This window comes from Schistocerca gregaria, chromosome 2 (assembly GCF_023897955.1).
Source record: "Schistocerca gregaria isolate iqSchGreg1 chromosome 2, iqSchGreg1.2, whole genome shotgun sequence".
Lineage (NCBI taxonomy): Eukaryota > Metazoa > Arthropoda > Insecta > Orthoptera > Acrididae > Schistocerca > Schistocerca gregaria.
The window spans coordinates 591,872,222-591,886,010 of record NC_064921.1 but is presented as its reverse complement, the minus strand read 5'-3'; the positions used below and the strand labels follow the sequence as shown (position 1 = coordinate 591,886,010).

The following is a 13,789-nucleotide window of genomic DNA, read 5'->3' as shown; positions in this document are numbered from 1 at the left end:
GATCTCTCATTGTGGAATTCAAGACAGCAGCATTTCGCCTGTAATACATCTGGATATTTAAACAACATTTGATAACACTAATTGTTCATCTTAATTCCTGTTACAACTAGACCAGAACTGTGAACTTCCATTCTCTTGTACTCAAAAATAGCTCTATTCCCCTTTTTGTGACTTCTTCGACTGTAAATAAATTTTTCTTAAGCTTGGCAATATGGAATGAATTTTCTGTGAGCAAAGTTGCCTCAACTAACGACAATACTTCAATGGATACAGTGACTTCTTCTTTAAGAATATAGTTATTTTCAACTTATCCATCTTAGTGTAAATCTGCACGTAAATCAAACTTACAGTACTTCACACAAAACAACAACAAAAAGTTTTCACAGAAGACAAGTGAAATATGATGATTCCTGAACCTGAGCGTCAAAACTTCATCATCACAATTCATTCGAATAGAAATCTTATCAAATGAAGTGAATTCACAAAACAGATTTGTATACACTTGCCTGGGCTGGCAACCTTATGTCTTTAATTGCTGAAAATCATGGAATAACGTAAATCGGAATTAAATATCAGATTGTCCTTTTTATTATAACCAGAACTGAAACTAAAATCACAACAACAAAGAAAACCAAAGACACATATTTATAATGTCACAGAACATGACCTTACACAGAACGATCATATATGGTTTGTGCGCTCACATTACGCATCTTGAGGACATGGCACGACCTTACTCTTGTCAACACATACTGTTAATAAATGGCGTGAGCAGTGACTCATTTTTTCAAATAGGTTGTGAGAGAAAGGTGATCAAAAGTGAATGAGAGTGTAAACCAGCCTGTCAGAATACTGCAAACATACAGCTGCATTGTTGTATTTCATCAATAGTGAAACAGATATTTCTAAAACAACCGTTATGCAACAGAGGGAAAATCCTGATCGTTATCGTTGCAGCTTGTAGCTACTGCAAACAGAAGTCTAAAAATAAACAATTGATTACACAAGGAATAAAGGAATTATGTGGGATGAATGGGTGTATGTGGGGGGATGGAAACTGATTAATAATTGCTTGAATAATTGGAAAAATTGATTGGAAAGACTAGTTGAAAGAAATTTGAAGGTAATTTACGAATCTGTGCACAATCCTGGGTGAACTTTAACTGATACCACTATCAACAGACTTTCAGTATCAATACATTCAAGGTCAATATTCATAATTCGCGTTACTTACTGCTTGACATTAACTCCGTTGTGTTCAGTCTTGATTGTGTCAATGTCGATGCAGGATCTCTGGGTATCAGGTAAATTCTTCTTGTATGTTGTGAACCTCTTGATGCAGGATCTCAGCAGCGAGTGATATGCTGAACAGATAGGAGTGGAAGTCTTAAGTGTATGAATAAAGTTTGCTTTCCTAATAACTTTTTATAATACTTTTCATGTACATTTGCAATATACATTTTTAACAATGATCCAATGATCCAAGGATGGATCCAAGCATACATCTGAACACTACCACTTATCGAAACAAAAGAATGAAGATACAGCAATTAGTAAATTGAAGACCGTATTTCTTATTTTGTTTCATACAGATATATCAAAACATTATCCTTGCCACAAAATAACTCGTCAATTTATCTCGGTCAGTGTCTATATCCCATTCACTTTACATACAGCTAATATATAAGAAAAGACCAAAAAATAATGTAACTCAACACAGTGACAAAAGGGAAACTATCTGTTATCTAGGAACAGCTCTGATGTTAGCATAGTAATGCATTACATAGAATACTGCAAAATGTTGAAGCAAGTAATACAGAAATCTAAGCAACTTTATTATGAGAAAAAGATAATTACATCAGGCAACAAAATAAAAACTATATGGAATTTAGTGAAGACAGAGATAGGTGGGACCAGAAACGAAGAGGAACAGAGAGCTCTAAAAGTAAATGAGACATTGGTAACAAGTGCATGTATTGTTGCAAACCTATTACACGACTACTTTATTTCTATTACTGACAGCTTGGGGTTATCGCGTTCAGTAGACAGTGCAATGGATTATCTGAGGCCAATCTCTACAAATAACTTCTGTAAAATGGAAATGACACTCATGTTTCCCAAAGAAGTAACATCCATTATAAATTCCTTAAAATCAAAGTATTCCATTGATTATGATAATGTATCAAAGAAAGTTTATTATAGAGTATTCATGTGAGCTGAATTCTATCTTATGTTATTTGTGTAATCAATTTCATACCAGCGGAACATTTCCATACTGGCTAATATATACTGAAGTTAAGCATCTGTGCAAGAAGGGGGATAAAAAGAAACCGTCAAACTATAGATCAATTTCACTTTCGCTGGCTTTTCCAAAGATGTTTGAAACAGTGATGTTCAAGCATCTCCTTAAACATCTGACTGCAAACAATGCATTGTCCAAGTCACAGTTTGCATACCTAAAGTTCTCCAATGTAGAGAAGGCTTTTTCACATGCAGTGTGAATTCACTTAATTCCTTAGATAACAAATTAGAGATTTTTGACATTTTCTATAACTTGTCAAAAGATTTTGTTTGTGTGAATCACAGCATTATCTTAAATAAATTAGAATTTTATAGTGTCACTGTTAATGCTGCAAAATGGTTTGAGTCTTATTTAAGTAATGGGAAACAAAGTGTGTCATTCTAAAATACCTGTGGAATAAGCAATTAGTCTTCATCTGGCTGAGAATTAATTCCTTGTGGTGCTCCTCTAGGTTCTGTCTTGAGTCTGTTACTTGTTCTCATCTATTACATTTCTAGGTGCTAAATTTGTATTTTTTTGCAGATGATACACACATTGCAATAAATAGGAACTCAAGTACATATTTAAAAATAGCTGCTAATCAAGCTCTCAGTGGTTTAAACCTAATCCATTGTCATTAAACTTTGAAAAGACCCACCATGTGGAGTTCAGAATCTGTAAGAGATTTCCTTCCAGCATTTGTATAACGTATGAAGACATGCAGATAGGAGAGATTGACAGTGTTAAATTTCTAGTATTACAACTTGATAATAAATTCAGTTGGAAAGGGCACACCACAGAACTTCTGAAGAGCCTGAACAAATCTATATTTGAAATGCGAATGATGTCACATGAAGGAAATACTAATATAAAAAACCTTCCATGCTTTGCTTACTTTCATTGCATTATTTCATATGGAAATACATTTTGGAGTAACTTGTCAAATGTTGCGAAAGTTTTTAGATTGCAAAAGCCAGCAATGAGACTCATTTGTGGTGTAAGTTCAAGAACACCATGTACAAACTTGTTGAACGAATTCGGTATTCTAAACAACGCTTCTCAGTATATTTATTCCTTAATGAAATTTGTTGCAAATAATATGTCTCTTTTTCCAACTGTAGAGGACAAGGGGTTATTTTTAGGAAATATGGTGCGAAATTGCTATTTAGTGTGTTTCAGTGTGCGATGTGTCAGCCTCACGGCAGACGGCGGACGAAGGGTGGCCGGTGCGTTATGCAGGTGACACAGTTTTGCAACGAGCGTTGGTATGTGGGTACGTGCTCGGCAGCCATCAAGACACAGAACGCAGCATTAGCAGAATTATGCAGGCGCGGGCCGCATGTGGTGTAGTGGCGTTAGCCAACTCATCGAGAACGTTCTAATAAACATGGCGCCGCGTAACCAGCGGATTCAGCAGCGGTCTGCACTATGTAAAGGCGTCAGAGCTGGGCGTCGGCATCGGTTCGACCGATTGGGCGTTCGATCGCTGTTACGTCGTCGTCATCAGTGACGCTGTTCCCGAGGACCGGCCGGCGGAGGGCGTTGCCCGTTGCTGCACTGGCGACTCCCGGCGTCGTCACAAGCTGCAGCCTCTGCAGCAGGTGGGCTCGGCCGGGCCTCGTGTGGCTAACCTCCTACCGCCTGCGCAGCCGCTGAGCGAGCACGGCGTAGTGTTCCCCAGGCTGCGCGCATCAGCATGGTTCCACCACAACATGGGTGGTGGAGCTGAGCTACCAGAAAATGTATTGGAAGAACCAACAATAAAGAGGAAGATTGCTGAAAACATCCACTTTCTTTTACCAAGCCACGTCCTACAACCCCGATCACGTCATCCACTGTGGTCATCCTATTACACGACCAATAGCTCAATACATTGTAACAATACTAGGAACGAGAAGGATCTGTATCGCTTACCTTGGTCCAAAAAGGATTCCAATATTTATGAACACACATTTTCTATAAACTGACAGCAATCATCAAAAACTTGTAGCTTAAATAGAGTTTGAAAGACTTTTTGGTAGACAACTCCTTTTACTCTATAGACGAATATCTTAACAGGGACTTTTAGGCCACCTTATGTAAAAATAACTTAGATTTCAGTTTTGACCGCACTTGGCCACAACAGTCAAGATTAGGTATTCTGTGAATGAGAAATTTATTAAAAGTGCAGTACTATGCTTTATTCTGACAGTGTATGAATTCTGTAAATATTAGGAGTTTCAGTTTACTGTAATATGTTACCAGATCTTTATAATCTCCTGGCAAATGATCAGGGAAATGAGTATTACATTCAAATGTTGCATGTTTTTACGTTATACTTTCTGACATGTTCGACACCCACGAGAATCATCTCATTTTGGGTCTGTGGAACTATAACTGAATCTAATCTAATCCATCAATATAATATTGGTGTCATTGGAAGACTTGGTGCTTATACTGGGCTGTTAAAAGTTCCATTTTAGGCACACCATTTATGAAATGATGACTATAAACTTGAGAATGTTCTGCAGGAGTCCACAGTTTACCGTCAGCTGTATTACTCTTCAGTGCAGCGAGCCAAGCTTTCTGTCTAGTTGTATGTTGCTTTTTGTTTGGAAAGAACATCTTCGTTTCAGGAAGAGTCTTACTACATGTGAAGTTATAATTACAATTACAGTTACACTTCCTAGAGCCTGACGCTATAAATTCAATCATATTTATACTAGCGTGCTGCTCTTTGTGTAACCATGTATTCCTTTAAGACTTATTCAAGCTTATCCACTGGACTGTAGTACTTGTCATTTGCACGTCCCCTATATCACACCATTTCCATGCAATTCGTTTCATAGAAGAGTGGCACAACCCAGTGTCTTTGTGTAACTAGACCTCAATGCCTATCCACTAGCAAAAATCTGCACAAATGTTTGTGCACGCAATAAATCGCCGCAACTATGGTGTGTTCACTGCTCGCCCGTCATCTGTCGGTGTAGAAAAGAGATATCAGTGGCAAGTGACTATGCTCTCGTAGCCTTAAATTTATTTCACTTATTCAGAAAGAAAGATAATACCATTATGGTCTGTGTTCTCAAAAATGCTAAAAAAAGGAACAGAAAGACCAAGCAAATTGGTGTAAACAGTGGTAGCTTAAGCTAAGGCTTATAAATTTGCTTCATGAGCTGCAGGGCAAATCCGGCGATGGATGCTTTGATGAAGGCAAGTAAAGTGCAATATCTCAATCGTGAAAAGCCACAGATATTTTTTTTTACGGTTTTAGGCATGTTTGAAACACGGGATATTCTTAGATATTATATATATAGGCCCAAAGAACTATGACACAGTCTCATATACACTGTCACGACAATCTGTGGTGTGAAGGTTGTTACCGTTTAATTGCTGGAGCGACAATAGCGATCCAAGCTGTGAGGAAGCACAGTCACAGGTGTTGTGACACTGATGTTTTTTTTTCAGTTGTTTTACGGAATATTATTTTATTTTTTGCCTCCAAGAGTTTATGGAGTATCAGAAGTCACAAATAATAGTGAAATAAACGCATAAAATTGCCAAATCTCACCGATTCAGTGACATTAGCTAAAACTATTTCACGAAGAAATACTTTCGCACATGTGTAATTGCAGCTTATTCCGCTGAAACCAAGAGGTGTAAGCACACATCTCATGTCTCAGAAGTACCTATTTCTGTTGTTGCCCATTCTTATTATGAGAGTTACTGTCCTTGACACATAACACTGTTGTGTGTTGTCTAATGACTCCCACATGCTTACACTTCACTCAACTTTCTAATACAGGAATATTTCTGTAATTACTTTTGCTTCAAAAGCGAATGTGTTGAAGATCTTTGCTGTTGCTCAGATGCTGCAACAATTGTAGAGCTGCATTCTTCTGAGTTGGGTAAACAGTTTTATTGCTTTTGACGTTTTGTGAGGTTTTATTGTTCCGCTAGAGGTGTGGTGGCTTATTTGTTATGTTATATAATGGAGGTATTGCATTCTGTGTACTCTTCCTACGCTTATTAGAGTTGCCACATCTAGCTGGGACCTCGCTGGGATTCTGTGAAATGGGAGTGTAGAAATAAAGTAAAAAAAATATTTAACATAATTAATTTCTACTGAGAACACTATTATATAGAACACTTTGTCTTTCAATCCTAAGGTTTTTTGAAAGCAATGATAAGATAACGTTTATTAGATGGTAAACAGTCGACAAGAACATTTTAGTCGCCGGAGTACATTATAACTATACATTTCACGCCCTATATTTGTGCAGTAAACATTACTAAGCTGCTCTCATTGTTCGTTTCACGTTTAGAAAGAATTGTGTTATTAGGTCTGTAGGAAACCTAAAAATGGACAAATTCGATATCTTCTTCTTCTTGTTGCAATTTATTGCGCTACAGACGCTTCCGTTTGTAAAAACTTGTCTACAAAGCAAAATAAATAATTACGATTCGCTTTCGTTTTCACAAAATCGCGTCGAACTCAAGTTATTGGCCGCTTGTGACTCTGCTATCGCTGTGAGCAACAAAAATGAGATAGAGTCGCGACTGCCGCTATTGTTTAATTTATTTCTGGTTCGAGATTTTCAGTTCTGCCAACAACCTGTCAAAGACTTTTGAACTAAAATATAGAGCTTCATTCTGAACTCTAAAGGGGGATTCACAGCCTACATGAAAAGTTCTGCTTCTAGTATCATTATAGTGAATTCTGCAGCTCATCTCTAAATCACCCTGAACAACGTATTGTGTTACGAATTAAAAAAAAAAGAATAATAACCCCCTATGTCCCTGATGGTACTGTTGTAATGTCTTCCATCAACGGAATAATACAATATTCTAAGTGCACTCTTCTTTAGGACAAATAGGTCCTACTTTCTTTGCTACATTGTAACATACGATTATGCCATAGGATACCAAATCGAATAGATTATCTTAGCTCGTTGTGGTAAACAGTCCGTAACGAATTTAATTTGTTTTATTGCCGATTCCTTGTTTGCGATAAAGTCAGCCCTTCGTAATTTGTCGATTAAAGAATTATAAGCAGCTGCCTACTGATCGCTATCTCTGCTTTTATTTTTCCACCAACATGTATGTCTCCTACAGATTTCCATAAATTCGGAAATATACTTTCTACAGCAGTGACGTGGATCTGCCACTTTAAAATCCACCATCTAGACATAGACGAGGAACACTAGACTGAATATACAGTTGAGTGAAACTCTTTTCTCGTGCCTTATTGGCGGCGATCTGCTGTCAACATGCTCCATTTTGTTTGCGCAGATGCTTTCTGAAACCACAGATTTTAGCCGTTTCGCTCAAACCAACGACTCCAACTACATGTTTGCGCACACTTTATATTTGCGTAAATGTTCTGTTAATCGCAACCTTCGACCTGCGCAGATGGTATGTGCGCAAATATATCGTTGCGCGTGGAAGGGCGTTTACAAAGTAACTGTTTTACGGAAATAGTGACTTTGCGGACGGAGAAGGATGTCTCGAACCAAGCTGGAAATAATAGAAACTGAATATTAAAGCACTAGTCCAGTGTCAGAAGCTAACATTGGTATTTTGAATTAGTGTTCAAACTTTTTTCATGTCCAGACAATTTTTAGAAACTTGACAAGTTGGTTACAAAACTTACGGAAATTATAGAATGGTATACACAACTCAAAAGTCAGCTTCAGGGGCAAAAAATGCTTATTAGATGCTACAGTAATCTGAACAGTTGTAATCTAATATCAAAAGTAGTTAGGTGCAACTGAAGGAAGCAATTGTAAACGCCGGAAGAGTACTCGGGGAAACACAATATAGAAGGCTGTGAAATTACTCCATATTTACATTTGCATGCAGCAATATACTAGTCGAACGCCATTTTTTGTATATGTTGTTATATATTATTTGAAGAAAAGTATTCGAATTTATAAAAGAATTGGAAGTTTGTGGTCTAGTTCATAATCTGTTTTATAACTTATCGTATGTGCGTTCAAACGAACTACATTTTTATTGCAAGTGGTATTCAGACATGCGCGATGACACCAGTCTGAAGATTGAATAAGCATCTTCATAGAGACGACTTCCTGTCTTTTACTAGTTGTGGCTGATGTATTTTATATGTGTCAAAAATGGTGGAAATAAGGACAAAATGGGAAAGAAGTAGAATACTTTATTCGGCAAATCATGACAGAGGCACATGAAGAGTAAGTACTTAGCAACCGACATTTATGGTATGCCTGAGGTTGATGTTACTATTCCAATTTTGTTAAAAGCGACGGCTGGCGCCTTTGTGTCTGTTTACTAATAGAAATGTAGCCGGTGCTTGTACTACCTTTCACAATGTTCATTTGAATTGACGTTGCAGAACTTTCGTGTGTCGTAGTTTCTTTACTGGTTGGTGAAACAATCACATGAGCCCGATAGTGTGTGGTAAAACACGGTGATTTCACTATTAACAAAAGCAGAGATTGGTGCCCCCATAGAACATATTTTATGCTAATGGAATATCTGTTGCGTTCATCTAGAGATAAATATGAATGAGACAAACTGCCAGGCTAGTTCAAGTAGTCAGCCTTGTTATTCATGTTGACAAATTAGATGATCAACACATTGCATCCTGCGTTTCGTTTGCGAAAAAGTGGTTTATTATGTTTTCGTGCTATTGGCATTTTGTTAGCTCTTGTGAGAAAATGTTAACTACTTGCAATACTGTTTCGTCTTTCACTTGAGAGCAGGAAAAGGAAATGAAACGACCGTGTATTAGTAATAAGAAGGAAAAAACAATTCTGCTAGGCATACATACTGTAGAGATTTTACAGTTAAATGTGATGTATACAAAGGCATCTAAATTCCAGATATTGTGGGAAGATTCTGAAGTTTGTATACATGCAGTGCATATCGAATTTTTTATCTGAATATCTTTAATATTTTCTGAAATTGTAATGAGCCATTGGAACTTGTTGCACACATTTGAGCGTAATGATTCTTGGGAGCAGTTCAAATTTAAACCCTGTTTGTATTCTTTGGTGATGTGATTCTTAGGAGGGTAGTCTACAATTCAAACCCTCAAGTGTTCGCTTGCTTTGAAATTTTGCTGTTGTTCAAAGGGTGGTATTGTCATGAATCATATGTAAACACACATTTATAGTATTGATTTTCTAATTAGAGTTGAATTTGTTTATCAATGCATCAGTTGTCTTCAGATAGAAATGAAGAAAATAAATTTTGTGTTGCATTTTAAGGATATTTGTACCTTAATTTTAATCATAACAGGTGTTATTTGTAACCATTTTATTTTTAGCTGTAAATTCTAACATATGCATTGAAGCATGCCCGGCATCTAATTTATTTCTTAAGGTAATACTCTTCATATTATTTTTATGTGAAGGAACTCTTCTGGATCAACTGTGAAAGTGATAATGTTAAAGTTCATTAAAATTTTAGTAGTAATTCTGTCATTAATGATTATACACACTTTAATTAATAAACAGTTTTTGGAACAGTACATTACTTCTTCAGTGTGGCAAACCACCTCCAGTCAGTTCTTTCCTGCCTTAAGATGGAATGTTTTGCTCAGAAAGCTGTAAGTTTTGTTTTGTATTTAACCTTCTGACAGTCATGCCTTAAGTTGCCAAAAGAGCAGACATGCACATTTGTATTTAAAAACAAGTCTGAAACAATAGCTCATTATTAAGCCATCAATCGGGCATAAAAACCGCTGCTGTTGCATTTTTTACAACAGCATGCCTGTTGTAGGGTTAAAGTGTTTGACTGTTAGCTGTATAGTGGTTGTGCCACCTGAAAGTAAATACTGGCCAGCCTTTCAGATTGTTTGTGATTTTAACAATTTTTTTCTTTAGTCATGGCACTTACCAAATTTTTTGTGTGAATTGAAAATTACAGCCACTCTCAAATAATACCGACATGTACGAAGTCTCATTAGGAGATTAAATATAAAGCTGTTGCAGTTAAGGGACTAAATTTGTTTCTGTTCGAAAAGTGGGTTTAATTTGGGATTGAAACTTCACTTGCTGACTACAAGTGAGCTAAGCCATCATTTTACTTCACCTCACATGCTAAAAGCTTAAATAGTTCTAGCCTATATGTTTCTCTCTGCTTAATTATGACGAACATCATGTTTTAAGATGCACCAGTTGAAAGATCCTGTCTTTTTTTAAAAACAAGCTGTTTGACATAAAACTCTTGTATGTATCAGCACTTACTAGAACTTGTAAATTGATTGTCTAATTTTGTAATGTCAAATGGTGCCTATAACTTTCCTTCTGTCCTAAACATCAGAATTTACATTCAAAGTGGCTGTGATATTTTGAAATTTAGTTCAGTCATGAAAGAACATATTGTGATTTTCAGTATTTCATGTTGCATATGTTTCTGTACACTTCTGTGTTTCAGTGGCAACTACTTGGTTAGAGTGCGTGCCCAGGTGATGATGCGTGACGACAGCACGGGTGGATGGGTCCCTATGGGAGGTGGGGGCTTATCCAACGTGTCTGTCTGCAAACATGCTGTACCTTGTGATCTTGGAGAGAACAAACACGAATACCTTATTTATGGGAAGCGTATTTCCGATCAGTCAGTAAGTGTGATAACTATGTCACATAGTGTATGGTAGCATAATAATAGAATAACCAACAATAACCTCTTTTTCATACATCCTACTTTCTTAAAGATTTTGCAGTCTTTATTAGCACCTATGTGAATTTTCAGTTTCTATAATCATGGATTTGAGTTGTGTGTTAAATACGACAGCCTGAGCCCCATTCTAAAAGTTCATCTTGATTTACTGATTAGGGCCAGGATATATTTTTCTTTATTCAAAATATTAGATATTAGTGTTCCAGAAATGTGCTGGTATTTGATGCATAATTTGGTACTGATTTCCTGTTACTCTTTTGAGTAGAAGTATACATATCATGAAAACGGCAATTTTTTCCTTCATATTCATTGTAATGGCATCACAAGGTCAGCTCAAGATCTGTTAATATTGACAGCTGGATTGCCATTTAGAAGTGTTTCCTGGCTGATTACAGATGTTTCACGGCTGGTTACAGAAATATAACAGAAAACATTTATGTATTACATACCTTACCTTTTTTGGTCTCTCTCTGTCTCTCTCTCTCTCTCTGCCCAACTCAGCAAAATAGTAAAATCACTTAATATGTAACTGTGTTAAATTTATAGTGTTAAGCTGTACTTAAGTTATTTGGTAGAATTTTTTGTGTTTGTAATTAGAAACAACAGTATGTATTGTATGGTAACTTTTTCACTACAGCTGCAACAGTTGGATTGAAAGTATCTAAAAGCTAAATCTTTGTTCCAGGTAGTCTTCAGTTGCACAATCAAGAAAGATTTCGAGTACAATAAAGTAATGCCTACATTTCATCACTGGAAAACTGGTGACAAAAAGTTTGGACTCACTTTCCAGACTGCAGCAGATGCTCGGGCTTTTGATAAAGGAGTTAGAACTGCTGTTGAGGAGTTACTTGATGGTTAGTATATATGAGCAAGAAGCATTTGTATTGTGATTAGTTTTCATAGGTATGTTTGAAGAGCTGCAGAATGCTCACCTCCTTTTTAACTCCCGAACCCTTAAGTGTAACTGGAAATTTAGGGCGACATTGCTTAATCATAGATTTCCTTCTCTGATAGTGTGGTATATATAGTGGAAAATCATACTCCTGTTACTGAAAACTTCTGGGAAATTTAAGGCAAATAATTTGCCAAACAAACATAAACTCTTATATCACCACCACTCCTTCCTATAGTAACAATATTCAGCTAATCAAAATTGTTCATCTTTCTCATTTTTCATTAATCTGTGATTATTGCATTATTTTTCTTATGAATGACATTAACATGGAAATGCAGGCAGTCTGTATAAGAGATAAAAATGATTCTCATATTGCTACATTACATCTCATCAAATATCTGCTGCCATCTGATTATTGACTGTTATTTACAGTCATCTAGTCTGTTCATGTGGTCTGATCATTGCAAGATGTTATTGGAGTAGTGGTGAGCCAAGTGTGTTTCATATTGAAAACTTAATTGGGTGAATAGGTGTGGAAGATCCTTGTCTGCAGTTCTCTGCATCTTCCATTTGTAAATTTATGATCTTTCTTTTCTATGAGATAATGTTAATACACATTTAAGTGTGTATTCACGTGCTCCTGTAGTGCTTAACTGTGAGTAATTGGTAGTTACAAATCTGGCATCAGAGTTGTTGTAATTGCTCCATTTAAGATGTTCCTAGGGGGTATGAAGAGGAATTCCTATCAAATATTACTATATATTAATAATCTAATTTCCTGTATATGTGACAAGATATTTGGGACTGTCTAAATTTGGTGTAAAGTTCTCATTCTTGCAGACTTGCTTCTCACAAAAATCCACCAACACAAGTAGTTAGAACTTTGCATTAAGACTGTGAATCCTCACCTTTCTCTTTTCCTGGAGTATTGAGATGAGTGCCATTCTTGTGTATTATGAAGGTCTTCTAGATATTAAAGAGTATCACATAATGGATTTTCTTACAACAGTTTGTTTTTGTCATGCAGTTTTAGTGAAAAAAGTAATTAATGCCTGCCATGTAATTAAACAACCTTTATGTTGATAACTGTTCAGTTGAATTTCATTTTCACTCATTTACTGCTGTAGTAGAAAATTTTATTAATATTTTTTCCTGCATTGGCAAATACCCACCATCACCATCATTGTCACCACCACCACTTTGGGGTTTAGATCCATGCACATGTGTCTTCTTAAAGTGAAGTATTTTCCTGTCTGGTATGGGGTCTTCCTCTTGTCTTATGCCTGAGCGAGATCTTGCAAGTTCTACTGTTCTTCTTTCAAATTCTGCTGTTGTTCCTGTGTTAAGTACGTTCTTCCCATTTTAGAATATTGACTTGTGCTCTGTCAGTTGTATTGAAAAATCCTTGATTGGCAGCTTTGTATTACTCTTGTCTGATCTGCATAGTGCCCAGTTCTCTGTACACTGATTGCGGCCTAATTCTCTGACCCATCAGTCTCTGTGGTAATTTTACATTTCTTTACTACTTTTTACCTCATTGTTACTGCGTTGTACATTTGCTTGTAATACCAGATGGAGGAACTAAATGAAAAGGTAATGCTCCCTCCAGCCACATATCTTGTTTCCTGTTTCTGTCGTCGTGACCTTCTGCTTTATTAGTATCTGAATTTACATTATTATTGATTAGATTGGGTTTCTATTATTTTGCTTTAAATTCTGCTGGAGCATCTTCGGCTGTAGCTTAAAAAAGTATGAGCAATTTGGTTAGTATTAGTATGACAGAAACTGAGAACTTTTGCATTATCATATGGATATCAAACTTCATTGTTTAATGTGCTTTGGAGATACTTTAACACTTGAAGTTTGGAATGGCCCAGGACAACATTGAATTGTTTTTCTTTCCACTCAAAACTGTTTCTGCAGCTCCAATGATCTATTTTTGAAAATTCCTCATTTCTGGCAAAATATCCTTT

General features: G+C 36.4%; 1 protein-coding gene across 2 annotated transcripts in view; it reads left to right on the top strand.

Moving 5' to 3' along the window:
- Positions 1 to 7,538: 7,538 nt before the first annotated feature.
- LOC126334122 (sprouty-related, EVH1 domain-containing protein 1) overlaps positions 7,539 to 13,789 on the top strand; it is a 29,087-nt gene continuing 22,836 nt past the window's right edge. The window contains exons 1-3 of one of the 2 annotated variants that reach the window (XM_049996801.1): positions 7,539 to 8,469; positions 10,679 to 10,862; positions 11,607 to 11,775. In XM_049996801.1, coding sequence (XP_049852758.1) covers positions 8,450 to 8,469; positions 10,679 to 10,862; positions 11,607 to 11,775 — 373 coding nt within the window. In that variant the 5' untranslated portion in view covers positions 7,539 to 8,449. The remainder of the gene's footprint in view (positions 8,470 to 10,678; positions 10,863 to 11,606; positions 11,776 to 13,789) is intronic. The other variant, XM_049996802.1, reaches the window with a different exon arrangement.